This window comes from Solea senegalensis, unplaced genomic scaffold (assembly GCF_019176455.1).
Source record: "Solea senegalensis isolate Sse05_10M unplaced genomic scaffold, IFAPA_SoseM_1 scf7180000012601, whole genome shotgun sequence".
Classification (NCBI taxonomy): domain Eukaryota; kingdom Metazoa; phylum Chordata; class Actinopteri; order Pleuronectiformes; family Soleidae; genus Solea; species Solea senegalensis.
This window is the reverse complement of record NW_025320657.1, coordinates 54,356-81,404: the sequence shown is the minus strand read 5'-3', so window position 1 is coordinate 81,404 and position 27,049 is coordinate 54,356. Positions and strand designations below refer to the sequence as shown.

Here is a 27,049-nt window from a genome sequence, read left to right as displayed (position 1 = left end):
TACACTAGACCCCAAGTAGGGATTTGACGGGATTTGCACTGTTACTTCCTTGTCCCTTCGCCAGTTTTAACAACAAATCATTTTCTCTGTCCCGCCGTAAACAAACTAATAAACATGGGTGTGGGTGGAACATTATCTTGGCTGAGGTGATAATGAAAGTTATCGGCTGTGACTGCGACGTCGGTTAACACACAGCAGCAGCAGTAACACTTTCGCTTTCATTTACGAGGAAGAAAACTCAGAAGGTGAGTGGCATTAGCTTCGCGTCGTCATTTTAAAGTATTATCAATGGAGTATACGTTAAAATATGACAACTGTCTCAGTATATTATAATAATCTAATGTCACTTGAGTGACGTCGACAGCTAAGTGTACGACCAACAGCGAGTGGAGTTTGTTTGGTAGTTTTGTCGTAACCGAAAGTGCAACGTAATGTCGACATTTTCTGAGAACAGCTTATTTATTCATTGTATATAATGAAGCTTGGTTGTGTGAACATGTAAGTAAACATTGTCATTAACGTCCTATAGGAAGGAGACTGTCATCATGTCAAAAGACGAACAGACAGAGCCCATGGACTTTGTGAGTATTTTTTTAATTTAATTTGTTAAGTCATTGGTTGCCAAACTTTTGTCCATTAATGAAATAAAAGTCAAAGAATTATTAGAAATTGAAGAAGATAGTCACACTTTGTAAAAAAATAAATTAAAAAAAGACCAGTAGTTCTACAGTTAGTTCTTCACACACACACACACCTCCTTTTTTAACCAGGTAAGAAAAGAATAATCGAATATATAATTATAACATTAAATGTCATATGATTGAAGACTGCTATAGTTCTTCAGCTCTGGGCAAACCGAGGTATAAATCGGAGGTAAAGATAAATAACACTCATAATTTACATAACTGACATCATGACCTGAAAGTAGGCACTAAGACCATACTCCTCAAGAAAGTGTTTACTGACAGTATAATGGGAAGTAGGCTCATATGATCAAAGGTTTTGGGGAGGGGTGAGCAGAGGAGTCCTCCATTTGTTGTCCAAGTCCACAATTCTCTTCCTGATATGTTGGCTGATTTCTTTTGACTTTTCCATGATGTTACACAAAGAAGCAGTGTGTTTCAGGTGTACCTTAAAATACACCCACAGGTGTGTCTCTAATTAACTCAAATGTTGTCAATAAACCGCTTCAGAAGCTTACGAAGACATGACATCTTCATTTGGGCTTTCCCAAATTGTTTAAAGGCATAATAATCTTAGTGTATGTAAACGTCTGACTTGTGGAGAAAGTAATAAAAAATTGTCTAAAAAAATCCTTCTCTCATTATTCTGGCATTTAGCAAGTATAAATAATTTTGGTAATCCTAACAGATCTAAAACAGGAAAAGGGATTGTCTGATTTCATGTCAGACAGTGAGGAAAAAAAGCATATGTGCCTTTTATATAGTGTTTGTAAACTTCTGGTTACAACTGTACGTGTGTGAAAGCAAAAGTATGAAAATGATGACTCAGGTCACTAGAATAGATTAACCTAGTAACAAAGAAACTTTAATTTGTTCTAATTTCTATCTCACTGTATCTCATTACATTACATTACATGTCATTTAGCAGACGCTTTTATCCAAAGCGACTTACAATGGAATCAAATACAATTAGCCAGGGGTGGAATCGAACTTGCGACCATGATGTCTTTGGTACACAAGGTAGGGTCTTAACCACTGAGCCACTCCACCCCCATCTCATGTTACTTTTGTTATGAACACATTTTATTGTAAAGTAACAGGTTTCCATTAAGTGCACTAATGGACCTAGTTCACTTTTGAATCTTTTATTGCAAGAGGTCAGGTGTATGGAACACAGTATGTTAAAAGCAGACACAATCTGTACACTTAAGTGTCCGAGACAACTTGATGTAACTTTTTACCGCTGCCACCAATTTTCCCTGTAGAATACTGCCACCTAGTGGATCTAATATATGCTACAGGGCAAACGCACACACAAATCCCAAAACACAAGCAGCAGAGAAAAGAGACCTTTGTAAAGAGGTTATCCTCCTGTAACCCTGCAGTTTTTATGATTAGTATCGTAATTTGGCAGTAGTTCACCCTGGGCATATAAAAGTGTGCTTTTATTACATCTCAAAGTTGATAATAATTTCGTATTAAAAGAGCCCATCTGATTAGAATTTTTTTCAAACATTGTACATTACAACTGATTTACAGTTCACCATCAGATATCAATGTTTACAGTACTTTGTACTGATACTTCTGTCCAGTTAATACAGTAGATCTCTGAAACATAGCTGCGAGGGGATGTGCTTTCAAACATGTACACAGATACGGTGATCTGAGTGTTTTATTTTGAAAACCATATGTCTATGTCCTTAAAAATCAGCTTGACTGCAGGCTTTTCCCCGTTAATCCCTTTGTAATTCAGGCGTTAAAATTCAGCGTCAGATAGTTTCACTACGAAGAAAAGTCGTCCCCCTTTTGCTGTTTATGTTTGTGAGCGAGTGAACAAAAAGTATGAAAGAGAAATGAGAGGCACTTGCAAGTCATCTGCATGTTTGCGTTTAAACCAAGTGTTAACAGCTTCTTTTTTTCTTTTAAATATCTCCCCTCCCCCCCCCACGCAGTGTGAAGAAGGCATGAGTAAAACTCCGCCTCCTACAGCATCATCTGAGGAGCCTGCTGAGGTGGGTGATTTTGAAGGACTTTGTGTACTTTACACTATGTCTTCATTTTTTGATCAGTGTCTTAATTTGGCAGTAGTTCACCCTGGGCGTAGAAAAGTGTGCTTTTATTACATTTCAAAGTTTGATAAGTTTCGTATTAAAAGAGCAAATCTGAATTTTAATTTCATTTCATTTCATTTTGTTTCAACAAATTGTACATTACATCTAATTTACAGTTCACTATCAGATATCAATGTATAAAGTACTTTGTACAGCTGCTTATGTCTGATTGATAGATCTCTGAAACATAGCTGTAAAGAGATGTGCTTTCAAACATGTACACAGATACAGTGATCTGAGTGTTTTATTTTGAAAAGCGGACGTTGATTTCCGAGGCATTAAAATTCAGCGTCAGATAGTTTGACTACGGAGAAACGAGTGTCCGATAGCTTGACCGCAGTAGGATAACCTCTCAATAAAGGTCTTTTAACAAAGTAAGAATGAAGTAGTCCCTGAGTAACGTAGCGGCTGACCGTAGAGCTGCACGACAGCGAGCACCCCCACAGACCTGGAGCACACTGGTGTTTTCTCTCCTGCTGGTGTTTTGGGATTTGTGTCGTTTTGTTTTTGCAGCGTGTTTCTGTTGATGTGTTTTGTTTCTTTCTGCAGATCATTTTACTTTTGCAGCACGTTGTTTATGTTGCATTTGTTTTTATCTCCGTTTGTTTGTGAATATGCAGCTGGTTTCTCATCCTTCATGTGTTTTGGGTCGTTGCAGTGTGTTTGCCCCTGTCGGCCACCGTAATCAATGACTCTTGAATGAATTATGTTTAAAAAATCTATGTGTGTGTAATCTGTGGCATTTATTGTGTAATGTTTTTAATTTGAAAATGCACACTGGTATTGTTCAGTGCCCTCTTACCATTTTAAATGAATGGTTTCAGTGGCACTTATGATGTCTTGTTTTTGGGCTATGATGACTGCATTACAGGAAGAAGTTGTTAAGCTCTCTATCGCCTGGTCAGAGAGTAATCAAACACCAAAATATAAAATTGATTTGGAGAAACTCCTCCAAACTTGGTTCTGTGCGAATGATTGTGGAGACTGCCACGTTAAATACGCCTTGGAACATGATGCTTCCATACGTGTACTTGCCTCAGGTGCAGTATGATTTGAGTTGTTAAGTTAAAAGTGGTTCTCATCACCAATAGTACATTTTTCATTGACTTCAATAATATAATAATTATATTTTATGTTGAGGTAAATACATCTGTGTTCTTCTTTTTTAAGCCCTGGAAAAGCTTGAGGGATTGAGGGGACAGACACTGACCAGCAAAGACGGGACAAAAACAGTCAAAATACTGTCCATTTGTCATAAACAAACACATAAAGCTCCAATGAACCTCCCTTCTGCATCAGACCAGCTAGATGTATGTATTTAATGTAAATCAGTTAACAGTTATACATAAATAAGACTGTATTTCTGATAACTGATGTATACTTAATTATTTTATTTTTATCCAGATGAAAGTGCATCTGGGAGGAGGAGCTACATCCAGCTGGTCAGCAGCAGATTCTGAGGCTAGAGAGGAGACATGCAATGTCCCAGTTCCCCATTTCTGGTATGTGAACCACATCTACAAGGAGGAAATTGATCGTATAGAGAAAAAGAATAGAGTTAAATTTGGAGCACATGTGACGGTAAAAATCAAACCAAACCAGGAAAATGGAGACCCAGCAAATGCTCTGGCTGAGTTCACAAATCTGGCCCAGAAATGCTTATCTGAATCTCAAGGCTTTGTGATTCCTTTCAAAGTCATGACTCCAGAAGAATTGAGCAAGGTGCTCGGAGTCATCCAAGAAAGCCAGAACAAGCTTCTTCTTACTGTGTCCTCTGAAGAAATAATGGTATGTGGGCCAAGCCAAAGCCAAGAGGCCATACAGTCCTTAAATACAACACCGAACACTTCAGCAAATACTAAAACGACATGGGCTTCCAACAACACATCAATGATCATTGGCATGGCCATCAAAGATCCTCTCGTCGAAGGACTAACCCTCGACCAGAGTCACTTGAAATTTATGAAGAACTACTTCAAAGAGAAAATAGCAGAGATTAAGGCTCGGTTTGATGTGGACTTCATAGAATTAATTAGCACTCGAGAAAAAGTGAATGTCAAAGCTCGCTCCAATAGAACTGCTGGAAACATTGCATTGGAAAGCCACGCAACCAGAGCCCTTCTTCGTCTGTACCAGACAAGCATAACATCACCCTTAATGTCCAACTTCACCCAACACTCTATGATGGGGTCCAACAGCTCAGTGAAGAACAGGAATTACCAGTCAGACGGGGCCTCTGGTGGAGCCACTGGAGGGGCTACAGCGGAAGACGAGAAAGACATAACGTGCCCTATATGTTTGGATACATTCAAGAATAAGACACAGCTCAAGTGTAAACATGAATTTTGTAAGAAATGCCTGGAACTAGCTAAGGCTAGCACTGGACCCACGTGTCCTGTGTGCAAAGATGTCTTTGGTATGATGGAGGGAAACCAGCCAGATGGAAGAATGTCATCGAGGAGAGAATCCTTTCCCCTCCCTGGTTTCCCAGACTGTGGCACTATCGTCATCGACTATGATATTCCAAGTGGGAAACAGACGGTAAATGTGTTAGATATTTGTTGGTTTTGTATACTTGCATGGTGATTTTATAGCTTTGATGATTATCATGTCTTTTTTTGCAGGAGAAACATCCTAAGCCTGGAAAATACTTCAGCGGTATTAATAGACGTGCTTATCTGCCAGACAACAAAGAGGGTAAAGAAGTACTGAAGCTGTTGAATAAAGCATTTGACCAGAAGCTCATTTTCACTGTTGGGATGTCCAGAACAACTGGAATGGACAACCAGGTGACCTGGAACGACATTCACCACAAAACCTCCACTGGAGGAGGACCACAATGGTACAGTAGCTAAATCTTTTTCTTAATTAACATATATTCTTTTTTCAGTGTCAGGTCTGCAGAAATATTAATATATCATATTATAAACCCTTGTCTTTCCACAGTTTTGGGTATCCTGACCCTGATTACCTGAGCAGAGTGAGAGAGGAGCTGAAGACTAAAGGCATTGTGTGAACCTTGATACAAAATGAAGGCTTTGAAGGGTTGTAGTCATAAATCAAATGTTACTTTCAGGAAGTAATTCAAAACAAGCAACTGCTAATTTTCATTCAATATCAAAGTGTATGCTCTTTCTTCTTTCTTCGTGATGCTGTGATTGAGGGTTGCTTTGAAATACAGGGGTCTGAATGTGAGTCGTGGTAGTCCGTTTAAAGTACTGACACTTTTCTTTCTTAATCACTCGTGCCACCAGTGTCTGAAACACAGATGCCTCCCCTTATTGTAAACATGTCTTACTTGCCCCGCTTGCCTGTTCATCAAGTAAATAAACTGCTATTATACGACTGTACACAGAGTCATCTTCAGTTTTTCTGCACAGGCTGTGAACATGACAGAAGTCACACACTAAGGATTCCACAGTAACTCACAGCTTGGACTATGCTTCTGACATTGTGGTTAGTATATGAGTGAGTCAGACAGACTCGGATAAAGAAACACACTTTCATCTGTAAGTACTTTCACTTAATGTTAAATCGACACTTAGGACCCATAGTGTCAGATGAGCATTGCTTAAGAACCACAGCCCTACCTGAATATTGTTGCTGACCATGTCCACCTGTCTTCGGGTGGCTACTTCCAGCAGGACAAGAGGCCATGTCAATAATGGATGGCAGACGGTAAATGTGTTAGATATTTGTTGGTTTTGTATACTTGCATGGTGATTTTATAGCATTGGATGTTTTCCTCACGTCTTTTTATTCTCTCTCTGCAGGAAAAACATCCCAAACCTGGGATTTACTTCACTGGTAGTAGGAGAAGTGCATATTTGCCATACAACAAAGAGGGTAAAGACGTGCTGAAGCTGTTGAAGAAAGCATTTGACCAGAAGCTCATTTTCACCGTCGGGACGTCCAGAACAACTGGCAAGGTGACCTGGAATGACATTCACCACAAAACCGCCATTGAAGGAGGACCAGAACGGTACAGTAGCTAAATCTTTTTCTTAATTAGTATAGATTCTTTTTTCAGTGTCAGGTCTGCCGAAATATTAAAATATCATATTATAAACCCTTGTCTTTCCACAGTTATGGGTATCCTGACCCTGATTACCTGAGCAGAGTGAGAGAGGAGCTGAAGGCTAAAGACATCGTGTGAACCTTGATACAGGATGTCTCATCAAGCCCGGGATAACAATCCTCATCCCTAACTGGCTCCCCTTCAACTGGAACCCTCTCCCTCATCCTGCTGTTTGTTTATCATTTGTTAAAAGTGCTATACAAATAAAATAATGAAGATACAAGGAGAGTATTGTAGTGTGTGCAGCATGATGCGGTGTCATTGGATATAAACGTGAAGAAGAAACACAACACGCTGTAAACAAAACATGCTTGTTTGCTGTACAATTTTTCAAAATTTTATTTATAACAATATCTGTTATTTTGTTTGTAAAGTACTCCAGCAAAAATTAAACATTATTCTCTTTCCAGAAGAAAGTCTGAGCCTCCATGCATCGTGTACTATAAAAGCTATGTGTCATTTATTTTTTTTCATTAAAAAAAGACAATTCTGAAAATGCATGTATGATTTTGCACACAAACAAAAAAAAAGGTTCTTTAGGAAAAATGATTGTACTTTTCTCTCAATTTAAGACAAAACGTATACAACAGCGTAACATAACACTCGGTGACAGGTAAGCGAAAGGGGAAAAAAAGTCGTTATTGTCGTTACATTAAAAAATAATGGTGTTGTTACTTCTCACATGCATTAACATTTCTGACAGAAGCAGCATTTCTGGGACAGAGGCTGAGTGTAAGGATGTGTCAGAGCGACCAGAGTGGTAGCATTAGCAGCAGCAGGGCAGAGCACGGGAGATCAGAAAGAGCTCGTTACAAAAACAGATAAATGCTGAGGACCAAATGAACACAACGCAATTATACGACCAAGTCATTACAAAACTGCCGACATACAACCTCTGATCCTCTGAAGGTAACAAGAGAAATCTACTCACGAAGCCGGGACGAACGCGATCTGGGTTTTACAAAGTAACGGACTAGAGAAATAAACAAGTAAAAGACCCATTCATTTTTTTCTACTTTTTTTTTTTTTTAAATCAAGGTTATCTTAACCGCAGTCTCTTTTTCCTTCTGCAGGAAGAACCATGTAACACTCTTCTCCACTTCTTTACATCTGATCTACACCCACCACTTCATCTGGAATGTTTTTACCCATCACCAACTCAACAATCACACATCCTCCTCCTCCTCCTCCTCCTCTCGCTTCAGCGACACATACAAGGTAAGAGAACACACCTGCCTTACATCTTACGGTAGAAAGCCTACACTTTACCTTTAAAACATGATATTCTGTGCAAGGAAGACAACACAATCATTTCATGGACATTGTTCTCTGAGCAAAAAAAAAAAAAAAGTGGAAATACCGTAGTTGCCACCTGGTGCTGACATTTTACATGTGCTATACACAAAACGGTGCAATCACAAATCTGTCTCACCACCTCGACAAGAGACTCGCAAAGACAACATAATGTACCGCTTTCTTTTCTTCTTCTTCTTCTTTTTTCTTTTAGAAAACTTTGAGTTTTGCCTTTCCCCGCTCAAAGTCAACACATACAACAAACAGTTGGCACTGGTGAAATGGAACAAGGTTTTTTTTTTCTCTTTTCTATATAATTCATACAAAAATAAAAAGTTAAAATTGCTTCAATGATAGCATCTTTTCTTTCTAATTCTCATGTTTCCATTTCATTTTGCACAGAGGTAGTGGCTATTTAGGTAAAGGGTAAGGGACAACGTGTAAATTAAAAATCTCTCATAGAAAATGTTATTCATTTTTGACCAGCGGAATCTCATAAGAACAAAATATAATACTGCAATCACATACAAAAGTAGTCCTTCATTTTTGTACATTTTATACAGTGTTCACACCTTTTTTTTCTTTTTTTAAATCAATTTTTTGTTGCTTTTTCTTTCTTTAAAAAGGCAAGAAGAGGGGTGTGTTTGGAACAGCATGATCCAGGCTGACGGACAGGCTAAGCTAGTGGGTCCACAAGAGGCTCCTCGTCCCCACGAGATAGCAGCTCCTTTTTCTCGTCTGTGCTGGCCAGAGAGTTGCGACTGTTGTGACCTCCCATGTACAGAGTGGCGTATACTGGGTTTGTGAAGTTAGTGGGCTGGAAATCAATCAATCACAAATGAGTTATTACATGGTGGCATACAGTATATTGTATTTCAGCACACATCATATGAACATGGGTTCAGTGTGTTTTAAAGTCTGTTGTCTTGATACAACCACACTGATTCTGTGTATTTTGTCCTTATACTGTCCAGTACAGGGAAGTATATTAAAACACACACACACACACACACACACACAGTTTTCTGTACCTTGTCTGGGTCCAGCGTGAAATCTGCATCCAGCAGCTCCCCAGCATCGTCATCGGGCTCGCCCTCATAGATCTTGTAGGCGGGGTTTCCAATCTCAACGTTCATGGCCCCGTTTGTCATCCTTTGGTGCTGGAAGCCCTTGGCCCTACACAAAATATTAAGAGCAACATCACACCTTCATGTCTTACGCAAAGTTATAGGAGCCTAAACGGGGCAAGCAGGGACACAGCCACATTACAGAGGGAGGGGAGAGGCACTGCATGACTCTCACCACCATCCAGACTGAGGAAACTAAGCCACAGCACAGGCACCTACATGTACACAAACCCAGCATTCATGTAGCCCAGGACGAATCCACACACCTGGTCACAGGACAGTTAATGTACACAGTGTTCTTTTAAAACCACAGTAAAGCTACAATAAACACATGGATTCTATCTATCTACTATGGTTTCTACCTCTGAGTAAATGCATTTTCCAGTCCGAGCTTGGAAGAATGCTGTTGCACTGTCTATGTCTCAGCGGGTCAGAGACACACTACCACTATACAGACCACAGCACAGTACACTGGTACAACGCTGCTCAGTAGATGCTGATTCAGAGGAGCAACACTGTCGGGAGAGTGACGAGCTACAGCTTTCATGGACATCAGAAAGAATGGCGCGACATTCACCACAGGACCAAACACTGCACAGCAACCAAGACTCATGAGTGAAAAACTCAAGGAGAGAGAGAGCCAGAGAGAGAGAGAGCATCGGGATGCAGAACTGAAGTATGGAGAGGAAAAACGGGGGTAACCCTGACAACCGTTACCGCAAGTGTCTGGAGCCGGTTTTGCTGTGCCGGCTAGACCTGAGGAGCAGAAGAGATGCCATTACAGAGAGGAGGAGAAGGAAATAAGGGAGAAAAAGAGCGGAATGCAGAGTGATGTGTCTGTTGATTGTGTCTGTTACTCACCCTCTCATCCTACTCCTGTACCAGATCAAGGCTCCTCCAGCCAGCAGAATCAGCAGAAGCAGTAACAGCACAGGGATGACTATGGAGGCTGCGCCTACACACACACACACACACATTACATGGAGAAGTTGTCCTCAATCACATCCAGTTTTAGAAACACAATCACTGATGTCACGGCAGCTGTCGACTTACGTCCACCTGATTCCGAGGGTTGGTTTTCAGCCACAGATTGGCAGCGATGCCCTGACCACCCCGGTGAACATCTACATGCAGAAGAAGGAACAAAACACATGTGTGTGTGAGCTGGTAAATATTCAGACTCGATTGAAAATGATTGCGGCTGCTCACCTGCACTCAGGAAGGCGAGTGGCTGGGTTAATAGAGCACTGGCCATTTGCACAATAGTCGTTTGTGTCACATGTGTAACAGCTGGGTTGGACTCTGCCATTTTTGCAGCTATTGAAGACAGAAACACAACAGTCACAAAGATGACACAACTTTGCGACAGTGTTTTTCCCTGTGTCGCACAGTGTAAGTGACGTTTTCTTACCGGCAGCTGAAGTCTCCTGTTGAAGAGAAGCTGCTGCTGGGGATACACTCGCCGTCACGACAGTAGTGACACTTGTCAATTTCGCAAGTGCTGCCCATGTACTGCGGCAGACAGCGGCAGAGCTTGGAGCCATTGTCGCTCTGTAGACATGTACCTTTGTTCAGGCAGTGGCCTTCACACCTTCCTGCTCACACACAAATACACAAACACATGAGTACAACTCTTACCAGTCACGTTACAATAATGAGATTTGATGAAGTTAAAGGTAGAGTCGGCGGAGGCAAAGGGAAGCAGCTTTACTTCCTCTAAAATGTCATAAAATCATTTCCTGCAGCACGGTGCATTAAAACCAGTGGAAGCTCAGATTCAATTGATCTACATGGCGATTGGATAAATGCAGCAGCACAATCGTCACTTCCAGGGAAGCTCAGTGTCTCAATGGAGCAGTGGGCGGGTGCGGACGCTGGGCTGTTGCATGGGGATTGGAGGAGCGGTCTGAAAGTTGTGAATCAATTATTTTTGATTGGCAGCGTTGTCAAAGTATACACTCACAAACAAATAGCAGCCCGCGTGTGCTCAGCGGCCCATTTCAGTTTGTGCATGTCATACACTGTAAGTAAAAAACACGACTGGACGACACAGTGTTTGGTGCCTACTTTAAATTTGTTAAAATCACACATGAACACAAGCTTTCACAGCCATTGGAGTTATAATCATTTCTCAGTCCTTCAGGAAAGGCTACAACTGTGTGTGCAACTCAACAAGAGTTATTTTGATACATTTATTAGTTGGGTATTTTATTTTAAAATACAGATGTAGCCCACACGATTTCTAGACCCATCTACTATGTAATTTGTTTATCATGCCCACCACAAGGTGGCGCATCACCTCCATACCCATTGTCATGGTCGCGGAGTGCGTTCTTGCTCTGATAAGAAACAGTCATAGAGAGCACCCCTGATGAAACGATGTGATGACCTGATGAATGCAGTGAGATTAACACATTGACGGTCGAGTTTTGCTGTTGCACCATGCAAACCTTCTGTATGAGCTCCGGTGAGCATGATTGCTGCATGTTAGGAGGCTAAGTCTCATTATTAGCTTGTTGATAAAGTTTTGTTGTGAAAATGCCTTTATTGAAATATTTTCCTAAAAACCAGTCGGAGTTACAGCTATTGCACTATTTAATGTTCAAACTCACTGTGGTATTGTGTTTATAATTGTGTAAAATAACATTAAGCGATAGGCTAACGCTGGCGCTGTTAGCGAGATGCTAACGCTAATCATGTGTCGTGCCAGCAGTTATGCTGCTCAGGTATTCTAGTATTCAACGTGGATGCTAAAAGTTAGGTGGCTAAGCCAACGTGCCACCACTGTAGTCAATGAAGGAAATACAAATAGCACATGATGCATGATACTGTTGACATGATGCCAAGTTATGGAAATAATTTTTGTTTTACTGTGATTATTTAAACATTTATGTTGGTAAAACAATTGAATACAGTTCATTTACAGTTAAAAAAAGTTAATATACATATATACTACAGTTAAAAAGATAAATGTTGATTAAAATGAGCTGTTTAAAAATATAAATATAGCTCTACAAAGGTAAATAAGTCTAAATTAAAATGTAAATTCATGATGGAGAATTGTGTAATGGTAAAAATATTTCTATGGTAATTGTAAACATGGTTAGACGATTATACTGTACATCCTGCCACTGGGTATATACATATATGGAAGATATTCAGAGTGTACAAGTAGTATGAGGTCATGTGATGAACAGAGATATTGTAGTAACGATACGTTTTCTACCCTTCCAACTTAAAAGAAGGGACACTTTTATTTAAATTTAATTCATTAAGAGCTCTATTTTTGTATTTTATTTTCATTATTGCAAGTTCAGACATTCAAATTGTGATTATTACTTTAATGTCTTATTGTTCAGCGGCTGTGTTTATTTATTTGTATTTTTTCCTCTGGTTGATTTTTTTATTTGTAGTTCTCTACATTTTAGAAAAAGAATCCAAGGATTTCACCTCCTGTACGTTTGTGGTCAGCACAATGTATCCACGCTGTCTTGCGGGCAACAGGTTGTTCTGCCACTTCTCCAGGTCCTTGAACTGGAGATCAAAACCTGACCACAATTTTCCCAGCTCTGTGGTCATCAGTGATCTCAAACTCGCCAATGTAATCATGCTTAATCACAAGCACAATAACCTTGCAGCAGGGCATGATTTCCCACGCTTCTCAGAATTGTTGATGCATTTCAGAGCGTCTGCGAGAACATGCTCAATTTCTTCATCAATCGTTACTAAGATGTTTTGCTTCAAGATGACCACATAAATGGGACATTTGAAATTTCGATGCTTCAGATACTTTAAAGATTAAAGGTGGCAGCAGAAAGAGACATCTTACCGGTTCTCTGCGGCTGTATTTAATAAAAAAAAAGAAAAGAAAAGAAAAGAAAATTACACTCACTGTACTGGCATTGGTCGCCCAAGAAGTCAGCAGGACATCGGCAGGTTGGCTGATTTCCAGCACTGACTGTGCAGTTGCCTCCATTCTTACAATAATTCTTACATGTGTGCAGGTTACAGCTCGGCCCTGTGAAGCCTGTCAGGCATCGACAGGTCGGAGAGCCTGTGGAAGGTGAGAAATATGCATCATATTACGAAGCTAGCTATGTTTTAGTCTTGCACTGCCATGTTTGACGACGTTATCATCTACAGTACCTGTAGGAGACGGTGTACATGTGCCTCCGTTCTTGCAGTAGTCTCTGCACTGGTCAATCTCACATCGATCTCCCCCATAATTGGGCTGACAGCGACACTTGGGTTGCTTGTGGGCATTCAGGAAACAGCTGCCACCATTCATACACTGGACCAAGCAGGGGCCACTGGGAGGAGCTGCAGAGGACGGTGAGAGGAGTTTTTTTGTTAAGTCATGATGCTGAGCCTGACTTCTGTACATGGGAATGTGTTCAGCGCACTCACATATAGGAGACAGCGTGGGAGTCGGCAGCTCCACACACGTGCCGTTGTCCAGCGTGCGTCCATTGGGACACGTGCACACTGGTCCGCTGGGGCTCAGCAGACACAGCCATTCACATTTCTTCCTGTCGCATGGATTTGTGACTAAAAAAAAAGACGAGGAAAAGAGATAAACAGATTAAATTACTTCCTGCTCCAACCCTCTTCTTCACTGCATGCGTTGATATATGGCACAACTTATTGCCTCATAAAGAATTGTTATCAGGTAGAACCTTATGTGACTGTTTAAATTAAAGACTTTATGTGCACAGTTATGTATAGGAACATTCTCATTAGCCCTGGGGACTGGTAGATTTAATGCCACCCACAGATTGTGTCTGATGTGTTTGAATTTGATGAGGTTGAGAGTGAAATTTGCTTTTCTGTTTTACTGGCATATTTATGAGGTGTGTACTCCTTTGTTTGGGTGACTATGAAAAACTAAAGTTGTGCTTTAGAAAAAGAAGCGTCATTATAGCAGCCATTACACATTTTGTTTTAATTGCTGTTTAAATATTTTTATTATTATTTTCTTTTTTTCCTTCCTCTTGATGGGATGCAATGTAATAATGAAATGATTTGTTTTTGGACTGCTACAACCTCTTTTGTTTTCTTATAAATAAGATATAAGTGTTCATTTTAAAATTCTTTGTTTGTTTTTAAATCCTTAAATGGTCTTCTACCTCTCTGAGCCGCTTCGCCCTTGCACTCCTCCTACATTCTGATGCACCAGAATCTAAAAGGAAGCTGCTATGCCTGGATTTTTCATGTTGGACACATTCCTTCACTGTCCATTTTAAGTTTTAAAACTTATCTTACAACCCACTTTTACTCTTTGGCCTTCAGCCCAGTATGAGGCATTTATACCTGTTTTTATTGTTTTTATTGTAAGACTATTGTTTTTACCTGTGTTGTTCTTTCTGGAGGTATTTTATTGCAATGGACTGGTGATCTGTCCAGGGTGTACCCTGCATTTCACCCTGTCAGCTAAGATTGGCACAGCGCTCCCGTGACCCTCATGTGGAGGATAAAGCGGTAGAAGAGAGATGGATGTTTCTATATTTATTTATCCTTGATGTACAACACTTTACTTCAGCTGTTTTTGTTGAAATTATTGTTTTATGTGCTGTATGACAGCTTTAGAGAGTTTAGTCTAGTTTAGTTAGATCAGATTTACATCCACAGTGTGGACAATTACATGAGTTGTAATGTATATGCGCCATGCATTTATTGTTTTTTATATATTGTGCTATGCGCCTCATAATAATAATTATGGTATTAGGGCCACATGTAAAAAAAAATTAAAGAAAAAATAAATAAAACAGCATGAATTCTGAGATTAAAGTCAGAACACAATTTTTTCCTCAGAATTCTGATTTTCAGAATTCAAAATTTTTTGGGGCCATAAAAAAAATTAATGAAAGACAAAATAAATAAAAGTCATTTTGACTTTGATCTTTGACTTTAATCTAGAATTCATGCTGTTTTATTTATTTTTTCGTAATTCTTTTTTTTTTTAACATGTGGTCCTAATACCATAAATAATAGTATAATAATAACAGTAATGTTTTTTGTTACTAACTCTCTGGTTGCTTGTAGCGGTGGTACAGAACTATATCTGTGGCGTGGTTCATTCCAGTTGTCAGGTTCTCAACAGGGCCTTTGCCAAATTTGTTGACTCTGAAGACGTAGTTGTTCATGTAGGTGACGCCGTAGACGTAGTCCTCAAACACATCAATGCTGAAGGGATGATGGAGTTCTGTGTGGAAGCAGAGCAGACACATGATGACAGTTTTTCCTCTCACACGTGTGTGTGTGAGCCCTGGTTAATGATGAGCGTGAGCATGTACTGTGTCACTCAACTGTTCTTAATGCTGTTTGCTGCCACAACTGCATCACTGCCGTTCAGCCTCACACTGCAGATCAAGGAGAGTTTAGCATCGGCCCAGTATAAGCGCTCATTGAAGTAGTCCACCGCCAGACCTGTGCAACAACAGAACAAGAGGTCAAAAAAAGTTTTAAAAAAGTCTTTATACGCTGTGTGACACAGATTATAAGGAGAGGAGATGATGTTTGTGTGCAAGTGTGTGTTTTACCAGTTGGCCACTGGATGTTTTCCTCTACCAGTGTCTCTCTCATGGTTCCATCCATAGCAGCCGTTTCAATCTTGGGGTGGTTGCCCCAGTCTGCCCAGTACATTTTCCTAAAGGAGAACATGGATGAGCTCCATTCGTCATTACTGCGTTCACTAATCTGTATTGTTATTAATCTATGGACTTATTTATTTATTTTTCTTATGCATCTTCACCCTTAAAGTTGAAGTGCATAACTTTCAAATATAAACTAATTTCTGTTACGGCCATGCGGTGGTGTGGTGCTTAACAACCTGGTTGGAACAAGGGCTTTTCTGTATGGAGTTTGCATGTTCTCCCTGTGTGTGCGTAGTCCAAAACACATGCAGATCTTAACTGGGCACTATATTGAGTGTAGATGTGAATATGAGAGTGAATGTGAATTTGTTTGTCTCGGTCTCGGCCCTGCGAAAGCGGTGGTGGGCGATGGATTGATGGAATGTACATTATATTCAAACCATTGTCAAATTGTCGCCTTGCTACACACAGGAAGGGATTTGTTTTAGGGATCTTTCAAGGCAGATGAAGGCAACAGTACATACTCCTTCAGCAGTTTGATGGCGATGATAAATGTTTCTTGTACTCGCCCGCCCCTGTGCTGCCACTATATACACACAAACGCTCTCTAAGTCAGGTTTGATAGTATTGCCTGACAGAGCCTATTTTCAGATGAAGTACGCAGCATACATATGATGTTACATTGTGTCTGAAGTCTGAACAGAGGCAGAACAACAACATGAACAAAAATCACCAAAAGCTACGCACTGCAGCTTTAATGACCACTCACCCTCTCTGCGGGTCGACCACAATGGCGTACGGCTCATCGATCATGCCAGAGATTAGGGTTTTGCGGTGGCGTCCTCCACTTATCTGGGCGACCTCGATGACATCTCTGCCAGAGTCAGTCCAGTACAAGTTGCCTGCCACCCAGTCCACAGCGATGCCTCGGGGCATCTTCAGGTCTGGGATCTAAAGACAAACACACAGAAACTGAGGTAAAAAAACTCTGACAATGATCTCTCTGTAGCCAACCTGTTAATACTTTGCATCATACACATATAATATGAAGGCAAACGTGCACAATTACCTCCAGGTTTGTGACCTGCGAGTCAATTTGGCGTCGGTTACGGTTGTTGTTCGGGGAGGAGGAGGAAGAAGGCAACTCATAAGAGGAAATGCGTCCTGTGTGCCAGTTTGTCCAGTAAATGTGATTAGTCTTGACGTGAAGGTCCATGGCATCGATGCGCACATTAGCGTCGCCCTGGAAGATTTGCTCGTAGCGCCAGTTTGGCATGGAAGGGTCCAGACTGCGGATCTCATTGTCATCAGCAATGTAGAGCACCTGTCTAAAAGCTGCGGATGCACAGAATAAATTATGTGTGACAAAGAGGAGAAGCAAGCAAATCAATCAATGTGGCAGAATGCAGGACATCAGTACATAAACAGTCAGTGGAAGGACTAACAAATGGCCTGTTATGGTAAAAGTACTCACTGTCAGCCTTGCAGGTGTCATTGATTCTGGTGAAGTATCTGTGGCAGCTGCACTTGTAGGAACCCTTTGTGTTATTGCAGATGTGGGAACACACTCCAAACTGCTTACACTCGTTCTTATCTGCGCAAACAACCAAGGCCACACGTGGTTAACGCGTGTTTTCCCGCCTGCGATAAAACTGTAGCCACAACATGTACAAGTTGTAAACAACGAAGCCAACGCAGAGCAACCCCAGTACCTTCACATCGGTTACGTCCTTTGGGCAGGAAGCCGCGTTTGCAGGAGCAGAAAGAGTCGGTGCCGTTCACCACGCAGTGAGCTTCATCACCATCGCCGCACACTGTCCTGTTACTGCGACAGTCATTCAGCACAGTGTCTGCAGACAAAGTGGCATTTAATCATTTGAAGCACACTCTCATTGCCGCAAGTGCAGCGTGACACGACGCACCTTTCTTATTGCAATTGATTTCATCAGAGCCGTAGTCCTCGCAGTCGTTGAAGTAGTTGCAGCGCAGGATGGAACTGATGCAACGTCCATTGGAGCACTGGAACTCGTCTTTCTGACATGTCGGAGTATATGGAGGCGCTGGAGGAGGGTGGGTGTCACACATTAGTCATTATCCCTTTTACGATAGACTGTACAACTTTTCTTTCTCTGTTAAACTCACGGCAGTTAAGTTCATCACTGCTGTCCCCACAGTTATTGACTCCGTCACAGCGCTTAGATATTGGCAGACAGACGCGGTCGTTATGACAGCGGAACTGTCTTCTGGGTGGACACTGGAATTTCACTGAAGGATAGAAGGAGAGAGATGTCACAGGTGGTGGAAGGACACACGAGTAGCAGGATATGAACATGTGAAAGGCAGGAAGTCTCACCACACTCCTCTGGGTTCTCATCAGAGTTGTCACCACAGTCATCTTCACCGTCACACTTCCAGCCCAGGGGCTTACAAAGGGTGTTGTTGCACTGGAACTCATCCAGGGGGCAGTATCTTCCCACTAAAAAACGAAGGGGGAAAGAGGAGATGAATTATCTGCACAATGCACCCACGTTTTCAACGTAATGTTTGACTAGACCTCTGATAGGAAACAATCCATTACCCCCACTGTCACATTTCTCCTCATCACTGCCGTCCATGCAGTCTGTATCAGCGTCACAGCGCCAGCGGATGGGGATGCAATGGCCGTTTTTGCACTGGAACTGATCACTGTCACACTTCACATCACAGCCATTCTGAGTGCACAGAATCACATTATGTCCATTAATAGCCCGACAATGTCAAAGCACAGATTTAATTAGCAGGAAAATGAATGAGTTATACCTCATCTGAGCCATCAGCGCAATCATGGTCCCCGTCGCACTTCCAGCGCCCAGCAATGCAACGGCCATTTGTGCAGGCGAACTCGCTCTCCGAACACTGACGAGGCACTGGGGGACAAAGAGGAGACAGCTTAGAAGGCTGGGGGACGATCATGAGGACGGGACAAGGAGTAAAGGCAGGGAGCAAGGAAAAGGGATGAGGAAGGGAAAGGAGAAGAGGAAACAAGTGCGAATAGAGCAAACACCTAAAAAAATCCAACAACACAGGTTTTTGTTTTTTTTTAACTGAAAGAGCTGAACGTACATGAATAACAGAACAGAGGTGAGGATGGTACAACATCCTTTACTCATAGTAGAGGAGAAAAAAAGAAAAGACAAGCTGGGGCGCACAAGAGACAGGGAGTTGAAAATGGTTGGGGTGTAACTGTGAAAACACCTACCTCTGGCTCACAGCAACAGGCCAGTGTGAAATGCAAAATAGACATGACATGATGTGAGATGTGCCACACAACTAAAAGAAAAAATCAAGGTCTCAACCATGCTTGTGGTTGAGTCAATATATAGCACGCACATACACACAGTGACAGGTGATCTACTGCTTACCGCTACAATCTGGTGCGTCTGAAGTCTGCTCACAGGAGAGCTTGTCTTGTTTTTATACTGAAAATGAGCTACAGTTGTGACTGTGACCAGGCAGACTAAGAGAAAAAGGACTTTTTTTAAAAAGCATACCACACTTGTCTTCATCAGAGTTGTCTCCACAGTCATTGTCGTAGTCACACTGCCAGCGACCTGGCACACAGCGGTTGTTCTTACAGCGGAACTGGTACGGCTCACATGTCCGCTCGTCTGCAAACCAAACACACACACTTTAGAATGTTTATTGCATTACTCAATGGCGTCCAGGCTCCGACTTAATCGCTCCCCACAGGTTTACATTTACACTGACATATCAGGGCGTGATGAGCTCCACAGTTATAACCTGCAAGTGGATGCTGGGGTGGAGGTGGAGGCTTAAAGCATGAGCAGCAACACCAGCTCGGTGTAGCAGTGACAGAGGCAGGGGGACAAATGGGAAATTTTGCAGCTTAAATATGCTGCCAAATTGAGAGGGAGTGTATGTGAGGCGTGTCTTATTGCAGCTCGAGTTCACTGCGTGAACGAGCTTTCGTCGTTGAGTGATTTCTATTTGGCAGAAATTGAATTAGAATACTAACTTTTTTTGACCACAGAATGGCCCCATGCCGAGGTCTTGATGATCACTCAAAGCTATTTAATTGCTTTTCAATGTCTTGTGGCCTGCCTCTTCTTGTGATTCTCTTTTGTAAAATTTTGAATCATAAATACACTTTTATTGTGAACTATATGCTGTTCAGACATTTTTATTTAGAAATTCTGTGAAATATCTATCAAATTTGAATACTATATATAATTAAGCTCATATTCTCAACCTCTACTGAATAGTTTGACCCCTACTGGCTAGACGTGATGCTCGGAGGCCCCAAGGTCAGACCGCTGATCTATGTGCACCACCTTTTCTGTCACACATCTTTGACACACTGCCAGCACATCCATTAGCAGCAACGTGGGGTTAAGTGTCTTGCCCGAGGACACATTGGCATGTAGACTAGCGGAGCCAGGAATCACACCTACAACCTTCAAGTAAACGATAACTGAAGCCTACCATAAGTTCTCCAACATGCTTGGAAGGGAAGGATGAGGTAGATATTCAGCTGCAACATGTAGTTACCAAACCCCTACATGCTGTACTTTTAACATGATTTTGCAGTAGAAATCTCTTCTATCACTGTGTGTGTCCTTTATTTGTCCTTACCACACTCTTCCTTGGGTTCGTCGGAGGCGTCGCCACAATCATCCTCTCCGTCACACTTCCAGCGTGCTGGGATGCAGCGCCCCGAATCTTTACAGCGGAACTCATCGACACCACAAGTCATTTGGGCTGCAACAGAGCAGAGGAGATGGATTAGATACTTCTTGTAAAAAAGAAAAAGAAAAAAAAGATTTGAAATCTCAGGCAGACTTTTCTGGTTATATAAATATAGATAGATTACAGTCTTATATAATTAATAGATAACGGGGTTACTATGTACAATGCCTTGGGATAATGTGTGTGTTTTCGGCACTATACAAATGAAATCGAATTGGATTGAATTGAATTATGAATGCAGCCTTTCTGCATGAAGTTTGCATGTTCTCCCCGTGAGTGCATGGATTTTCTCGGGTTTCCTCCCACAGTCCACAAACATGCAATATGGGGACTCTAAATAGACTGTGAGAGTGAATGGTTGTTTGTCTTTATATGTGGTCCTGTGAAGGACTGGCGGTCTGTCCAGGTTGTAACTCGCTTTTCACCCTATGTCGGCAGAGATTGGCACAGTGACCCTCATGTGCAGGATAAAGTGGTAGAAGATGGATGAATGAATTATGAATACAGCATAAACTATTTATGTTTAAGTTCTGATGTTCGGCCCCAATAACGGGTATTTGTGCTTCAAATTCAACCACCTTTCACATACTGTATTACTGGTTTTCCTAGGTTCCCATCAATATAATGAGTCAGGTTGTATTAAAAGACTTGTGTTTATACCGTAATGGAGCTGAAGTTAAAAGGTGTTGATTGGTGCAGGAATAATGAACTACTGTCTTACTGCAGTTGGCTGGCTCATCAGATCCATCCACGCAGTCATTGTCCCTGTCACACACCCACACCCGTGGGATACAGCGCTTGCTGATGGCACATTGGAACTGGTTGGGAGCGCATGTCACTTCAGCTGCACAAGAGAGAGACATATTAGATCACTTGGTCTTTGTAGGAAAGTCTACTGTTTTGTTCTTGTTTCTTTCCTTTGCTTCTCTTCCTTACTCACATAGCTTACACTCCATCACCAGCTCCATCGATTAAAAGTAAAAGAATGTAATAATAATGCACATCTTCACATTGCAGTGTTATAGGACATGATGATGGTGCTATTCTTGCAGCCATCCAGTGAAAGAAGCTCAAATGTAAATTGCAACCTCAGAATGGCACAAAGGAAAGAGTTCATGTAATCTGCATCTGCGGAGGATGAACGTGTTCTGCAAATGTCATGGCACTTGCATTATGCAAGATAATTTGGCCTGAGGCTGTAGCTAAAGGAAAGGTCGAGATGAACAGAGATTCTCGGGGAGATTGGAGCCAGACTTAACCAGGGGATCTAATGAGCAGCTAGGACACGGCTGAAGACTCTCTAACTGTGGAGCGACTGCATCTATTTTTGACAAGTTTGTTGGTCAGACGCATGAACAGCCGGACCAAGGTCACCATCGTTAGACCCTGACTCTGAATACAAAAACCAGAGTGAGACTCGAACACTTACGACAGTCTTTCTCATCTTCTCCCTCTCCGCAGTTGTCCTGTCCATTACAACGGAAGATGCCAGGAATGCAGCGACTGGGGTGGGTACATTTAAACTGGCTGGGCAGGCACACGTGGATGTCTGGACACACAGACAAAAAATGATGTGTCACGGAGAATAAGGGCTTCTATACGTATGACTACGAGGTTATTAGCTGTGAGTAGGTGTTGTGTACCGCAGTTGGCCTCATCTGAGTTGTCTTGGCAGTCATTGTCCCCGTCGCAGATGTAGGCTGGGTTGGTGCAGATGCCGGTGCCACACTGGAACTGGCCTGGTCTGCATTTAAACTCAGCTACAATGACAAAGCACAGCGCATGATGATTCAGCACTAAACACTCCAAAACAAACAAAAAACATTGTGCTGAGTCACCGGCTCATCACTCACGGCATTCTGCAGGCTCATCTGAGCGGTCCCCACAGTCATCTTCAGTATCACACTTCCACCAGAATGGAATGCATTTGTCATTCTTGCAAACAAACTGAGGGAACAGACGGGGGAATCGTTTTCATTTTCACATTAATTATATGTCTATACGGGTAAATGTGAATGTAAAAAAAGAGAGCACACCTGACTTGCGGTACAGTTGGACAAGCATTGTTTGCCGTCGGCTGCTAGGTAAAAGTTAGTAGGGCAAGCACACTTGTAGCCTCCTCCAGGTGAGAGCAAACACAGGTTACTGCAGCCTCCATTATCGGTCTGACATGGGTGGCCAACCACTGCAGAACAGAGGGAAAAGTAAAACAGTAGAATTAAAAGCAAATCGGATAAAGACCGGAACACAGATGAAGTATTCACTTGTTGTGATGGATGGATGGTTTTTACCTTTCGGCTGACGGAACGGATGGTAAATGTGGATGTCCATTGGCCTGTGTAAGGTGTTGATGAGCATGGTTTTATTAATTCCAAGGGTCTTGTGAGCTCTGTTGATGGACTTTGTCTCCCAGTCCGTCCAATAGATGTATTCCTCAAACAGGGTCATCGCAAAGATGTGCGGAATATCCTGAGTCAAAACTGCAGGAGCAAAATGTGCAATGATAAATGGGCTGCTGACAACAACTCTGTAAAAGGATGCACTAACACACACCCCTGTATGTGTGTGTTTATGTGTGTGTTACCTGTGTGTCTGTTGGTGCCATCCAGGCTGGCAAAAGCGATATAGTCCTCCCGAGCATCAGCCCAGTAGATGCGGTCATTAATAAAGTCCAGCGTGAGACCATTGGGCCATGTGATCTTGTCCTCCACGATGACAGTCCTGTTAGTGCCATCCATCCCAATCCTTCCAATGTGGGGGTTGTCACCCCAGTCTGACCAGTACAAATACCTGTCAGGGAGGTTCTGTGTTAGTGACAGTAACTGGACATAATAGAATGAGAGTGTGATGGTTATAAAAGGATTACAAATTCACAAAAGTACAGAGTTGTATGCTTTGATGTGCTCTCTCTACAGCAGAGACTGGATATAAAAATGGACGTAGTCCTCCAGTTTCAAAAGTGAAGTCCATGAAGGAGGATAGAAGAAGCATTCAATTTTTACGTCACTAAACATTTTCCTGAGGAGTTCATGTCTCCGTTGCTATTTCAGTTCGTAATAATTAAAAATAGATGACGCCAGTGTGATTGACAGCTGGTATTGACCAATGGGTGCCTGGTTGTAGATGACATTTGTGAATTTTAAAAACTGACATGGTGCCAGTTAAATTGCACAACAGGAGCTAATAGTTTCAGCGCCACAGCACCACATAGTGGACACAGGAAGCGCTACAAAAAAAACTCCTCCAATCTTCCTTGTTCATGGAGTTTGAGTGAATCATCCAGCTTCACTCTCACAAGACGTGCAAGGGTGTGTTCACCGCTGATTGCAGCTTTGATTAACAATTAAGTGAGCAGTTTTTTTGTGTTGTGCTGTTCTTACCCATAGCGTACATCCACTGCCACGGCACGTGGCTCCCTCAGGCCGCTGTTGACCAGGACTGTCCTGTACGCTCCATTTAGCTTTGATACCTCGATAGTGTCCCGTCCCTTATCACACCAGTACAGGTTTCCTCCCACCCAGTCGACCGCCAGACCGTCGGGGTTGCTGAGTGATGTGCGATGAAGAACCTAACAAATGAGCAAGCGGTTTACACCTCCTTAATCTGAGCCTTAAACAGGTACAAAGCAATGATTCAGTCAGGTCTTATCGGACCATCATCTTCCTAAACTGACCTGAACGTCGCTGCCATTGATGTGCATGCGGCGTATCATGCTTCCCTGGGTGGTCACATCTGTCCAATAAATCATCTGCTGACTGTAGTCAAAGTCCAGAGCCACCGCATTGTTCAAACCCTGTCAAAGCACAGGAGCGGCATTAGTTTGAGCCGGCGATAAACTCCTGTTTGGAAGATTTTGCGGGCACATAAAAGGACATACTGTATCTGCAGGTGTCACCTGTTTGATCAGTGTGTAGTTGGATCCGTCCAGGTTGAGCTTCCGCAGGTAATAGCGGTTGGCAAAGATGAGGAACGGCTCCTCATCTGCAGGGAGGGACACATCATGCGTGAGTGGATTTACTTTAAACACATGCCCGGAATGTTATTAATCTGTCATGTTTCTTACCGGAGGTGGATTTGCATATGGTGGGGTTATCAGGGCTTAGCTTGAAATTATTCACACACAGGCAGTGGAAGCTGCCGTGTGTGTTGATGCAACGCTGCGTGCAGGGATAGGTGGTCGTGCACTCATCTATGTCGACGCAAGTCTTCCCATCATCTTTCAGACGGAAGCCTGGGTGGCATCTACACTGTGAGGTGGGAAGGCATAGAGCAGGTAAAGCAACAGTACTTGTTTATGTCAATCCCTAAAGCTGCTGTGTAGTAAGTAATTCATTTTATTTATATGGTGCTTTTTTTCACAAGATTAAATCACTAAAAGTGCACTAACTACATAAAAAAGAGAGCATTAAATAGACACAAGATTGCATACAGCAAATGAACAATTAAAACAGATGAAATAAGATAAGAATACAAGTTTACCCAAAAGCTATACGGAACAAATGAGTCTTCAGTTGCCTTTTAATACTACCCACACTATCATCAGAATCTAATGACAGAAGGAAGGGGATTCCACAGTCTGGATGTGGTAGAAACAAAAGCTCTGTCCCCACAAGTCTTGCGTGGGAGGGTGCATGGGACTGACAGCAGGTTTTGATTGTTTGACCTCAGTGAACGTGAAGAGGTGTGGAAGTGAATTTGAGTATTTTTAATTGAGTCCTATAGGTCACAGGAATGATATGGAAACGTCTATTTGACCTAGTAAATAGCATAGCAGCGGCTTTCTGAATGGAGTGTAAGTGGTCTTGGACTGTAAAGAGCATTACAGTAGTCTATAGTGGGATGAAATAAGGGGCATGTATAAGCCATTGGTGTACTAACATTGTGTAAATGGAAAAAAACACGATATTGTCAGCGACTTGATGTGGGTGTTCAAGGTTCTGCTAAAATACAGGAATATTGCCGTCTGAATTTAGCTGAAGAAAGTTTTCAGCCGTTCAGTCTTTTATTGTGTCGCGTGAGATTAGGCGTCTCTTTTTGATTCAATGTAAAATGGAGCTGTATGTCATCTGCATAGAAGTGATGTGTAATATTAAATACTGTGTATTTAATATTACTGTGACCCAGAAGGTAGCATATATAGAATAAATATTATGGGTCCCAGTACTGATCCCTGTGGAACACCACATGTCAGAGGGGAGGAGTCAGAATGGAAGTCCCCAAGAGAGACAGCAAAACTCCCATCCTTGAGAAAAGATGTTGTGCGTAATTGGCTTCATGCAACCCTCTCTGTTTGTTACTTTAGCAGTATTTGCATTTAGTGTGCCCTGGTGAAGTTACATACTGCAGCTTTTTATAGTAGAATTTCACCGCGTTCACTTACCTTGAAGCCTATTTTCATGTCTTCACAGAGCTGAGAACAGCCACTCAGTTTGCTGTTCAGGCACTCGTTAATGAAGCAGTTCAGCTCATCGGAGCCGTCACCACAGTCGTCCTTATGGTCGCAGAGCAACGTCTCGTTGATGCAGTTTCCATTGTTGCAGGCATACGCGGTGTCGTTGCATTTCTTCTCTGTTGCATGAAAGAAGGAAATGAAATAGGAAACAAAGAGAGGAGAAAAGGTCAATTATTACAGCATTTATGTCACTACATTGCATCCAGGTTGATGTTTATAAATCTTGGACATTCCAATCTGACCTATAAAGATCAGCGACTCCTCAAACCAGGTTTCAATAAATACAAAATACAATCTGGCACGCATCAAATCTAGCACAGTTACATAGATGTTCACATAGATATCTGGACACAAAATATGATTAATTGAAAACAGCTTGTCCTAAAGAAAAGATTTGTGAATTATCTTGTGATTATTTGCCTGCGGTTTGTGCAAATATGTAGTCACAGCTGTTAAGACTTAACAAAAAGGTAATAGTAAATGTCAAATACATAAACAGTATTATAAAAAATGGATGTCTTCTTCCTCTACATGTTTACTTTCTGCACTGATGATGCGCTGCTATAATTCTGTCCCCTTTTCTTGGCTTCATTTATTATTTATATCAACATGCTGCGAGGCCACAGATGGAAACGGGACATCTGGCTCAGTTTGTCAGTGTCATGTTATGCTTTTTTAAATTTATTTATTATTGTTAAGCGAGTACAAATTCCAAAGCACTTCCAGTGCAGCTATTGTGTGTAATTTTTTTACCGGCACCAGTGCAACGTGGGTTCTTGGGCGCTTCGTCTGAGTGGTCATGGCAGTCGAAGTCTCCGTCACACTCCCACGAACTCTGGATGAGGCAGCGTCCGTTGGCACAGCGGAACTCACTGGATCCACATGTTGGATATTCTGCGGCGTGAAACAGGACAAGTGAGCTTGTTGGTAAAAAAGGGAGAGTGAGGACGAAGAGGACTTTTTAGA

General features: G+C 41.9%; 3 protein-coding genes across 4 annotated transcripts in view; 2 read left to right on the top strand and 1 right to left on the bottom strand.

The window, feature by feature from the left end:
• The first annotated feature begins 27 nt into the window (after positions 1-27).
• On the top strand, positions 28-6,144 carry LOC122759888 (E3 ubiquitin-protein ligase DTX3L-like). 2 transcript variants are annotated; one of them, XM_044014875.1, is made up of 8 exons: positions 28-245; positions 530-581; positions 2,636-2,695; positions 3,666-3,834; positions 3,965-4,104; positions 4,199-5,335; positions 5,419-5,636; positions 5,741-6,144. In XM_044014875.1, exons 2-8 carry the CDS (start codon positions 546-548, stop codon positions 5,808-5,810), a joined length of 1,830 nt encoding a protein of 609 aa, XP_043870810.1. In that variant the 5' UTR covers positions 28-245; positions 530-545; the 3' UTR covers positions 5,811-6,144. The 2 variants fall into 2 exon arrangements, with proteins under 2 accessions (XP_043870810.1, XP_043870811.1); XM_044014876.1 differs by lacking the exon at positions 28-245 and adding an exon at positions 275-428.
• A 77-nt stretch (positions 6,145-6,221) lies between these two features.
• On the top strand, positions 6,222-7,428 carry LOC122759890 (probable E3 ubiquitin-protein ligase DTX3). Its single transcript, XM_044014879.1, has 3 exons — positions 6,222-6,472; positions 6,568-6,776; positions 6,881-7,428. Exons 1-3 carry the CDS (start codon positions 6,404-6,406, stop codon positions 6,948-6,950), a joined length of 348 nt encoding a protein of 115 aa, XP_043870814.1. The 5' UTR covers positions 6,222-6,403; the 3' UTR covers positions 6,951-7,428.
• A 945-nt stretch (positions 7,429-8,373) lies between these two features.
• LOC122759893 (low-density lipoprotein receptor-related protein 1-like) overlaps positions 8,374-27,049 on the bottom strand; it is a gene marked incomplete at its 5' end in the record, with an annotated part of 72,698 nt that continues 54,022 nt past the window's right edge. The window contains 37 exons of the mRNA XM_044014883.1: positions 8,374-8,982; positions 9,197-9,341; positions 10,010-10,048; positions 10,154-10,247; positions 10,346-10,416; positions 10,502-10,609; positions 10,704-10,887; positions 13,185-13,346; positions 13,439-13,612; positions 13,700-13,840; positions 15,318-15,494; positions 15,599-15,718; positions 15,832-15,938; positions 16,655-16,836; positions 16,955-17,220; positions 17,360-17,479; positions 17,598-17,735; positions 17,808-17,945; positions 18,028-18,150; positions 18,239-18,361; positions 18,464-18,596; positions 18,685-18,791; positions 19,416-19,532; positions 20,518-20,643; positions 21,353-21,475; positions 22,061-22,180; positions 22,275-22,391; positions 22,485-22,578; positions 22,668-22,816; positions 22,923-23,111; positions 23,216-23,421; positions 24,012-24,199; positions 24,305-24,424; positions 24,527-24,612; positions 24,695-24,878; positions 26,012-26,199; positions 26,837-26,977. Coding sequence (XP_043870818.1) covers positions 8,842-8,982; positions 9,197-9,341; positions 10,010-10,048; positions 10,154-10,247; positions 10,346-10,416; positions 10,502-10,609; positions 10,704-10,887; positions 13,185-13,346; positions 13,439-13,612; positions 13,700-13,840; positions 15,318-15,494; positions 15,599-15,718; positions 15,832-15,938; positions 16,655-16,836; positions 16,955-17,220; positions 17,360-17,479; positions 17,598-17,735; positions 17,808-17,945; positions 18,028-18,150; positions 18,239-18,361; positions 18,464-18,596; positions 18,685-18,791; positions 19,416-19,532; positions 20,518-20,643; positions 21,353-21,475; positions 22,061-22,180; positions 22,275-22,391; positions 22,485-22,578; positions 22,668-22,816; positions 22,923-23,111; positions 23,216-23,421; positions 24,012-24,199; positions 24,305-24,424; positions 24,527-24,612; positions 24,695-24,878; positions 26,012-26,199; positions 26,837-26,977 — 5,141 coding nt within the window. The remainder of the gene's footprint in view (positions 8,983-9,196; positions 9,342-10,009; positions 10,049-10,153; positions 10,248-10,345; positions 10,417-10,501; positions 10,610-10,703; positions 10,888-13,184; positions 13,347-13,438; positions 13,613-13,699; positions 13,841-15,317; positions 15,495-15,598; positions 15,719-15,831; positions 15,939-16,654; positions 16,837-16,954; positions 17,221-17,359; positions 17,480-17,597; positions 17,736-17,807; positions 17,946-18,027; positions 18,151-18,238; positions 18,362-18,463; positions 18,597-18,684; positions 18,792-19,415; positions 19,533-20,517; positions 20,644-21,352; positions 21,476-22,060; positions 22,181-22,274; positions 22,392-22,484; positions 22,579-22,667; positions 22,817-22,922; positions 23,112-23,215; positions 23,422-24,011; positions 24,200-24,304; positions 24,425-24,526; positions 24,613-24,694; positions 24,879-26,011; positions 26,200-26,836; positions 26,978-27,049) is intronic.

Excerpts from the sequence above, each read along its gene's own strand:
- LOC122759888 (XM_044014875.1), top strand. The coding sequence starts at position 546 with ATGTCAAAAGACGAACAGACAGAGCCCATGGACTTT. Across the intron at positions 2,696-3,665 it reads CATCTGAGGAGCCTGCTGAG|GAAGAAGTTGTTAAGCTCTC; the intron begins GTGGGTGATTTT and ends ACTGCATTACAG. Across the intron at positions 4,105-4,198 it reads CTGCATCAGACCAGCTAGAT|ATGAAAGTGCATCTGGGAGG; the intron begins GTATGTATTTAA and ends ATTTTTATCCAG.
- LOC122759890 (XM_044014879.1), top strand. The coding sequence starts at position 6,404 with ATGTCCACCTGTCTTCGGGTGGCTACTTCCAGCAGGACAAGAGGCCAT. Across the intron at positions 6,473-6,567 it reads TCAATAATGGATGGCAGACG|GAAAAACATCCCAAACCTGG; the intron begins GTAAATGTGTTA and ends CTCTCTCTGCAG. Across the intron at positions 6,777-6,880 it reads ATTGAAGGAGGACCAGAACG|TTATGGGTATCCTGACCCTG; the intron begins GTACAGTAGCTA and ends GTCTTTCCACAG.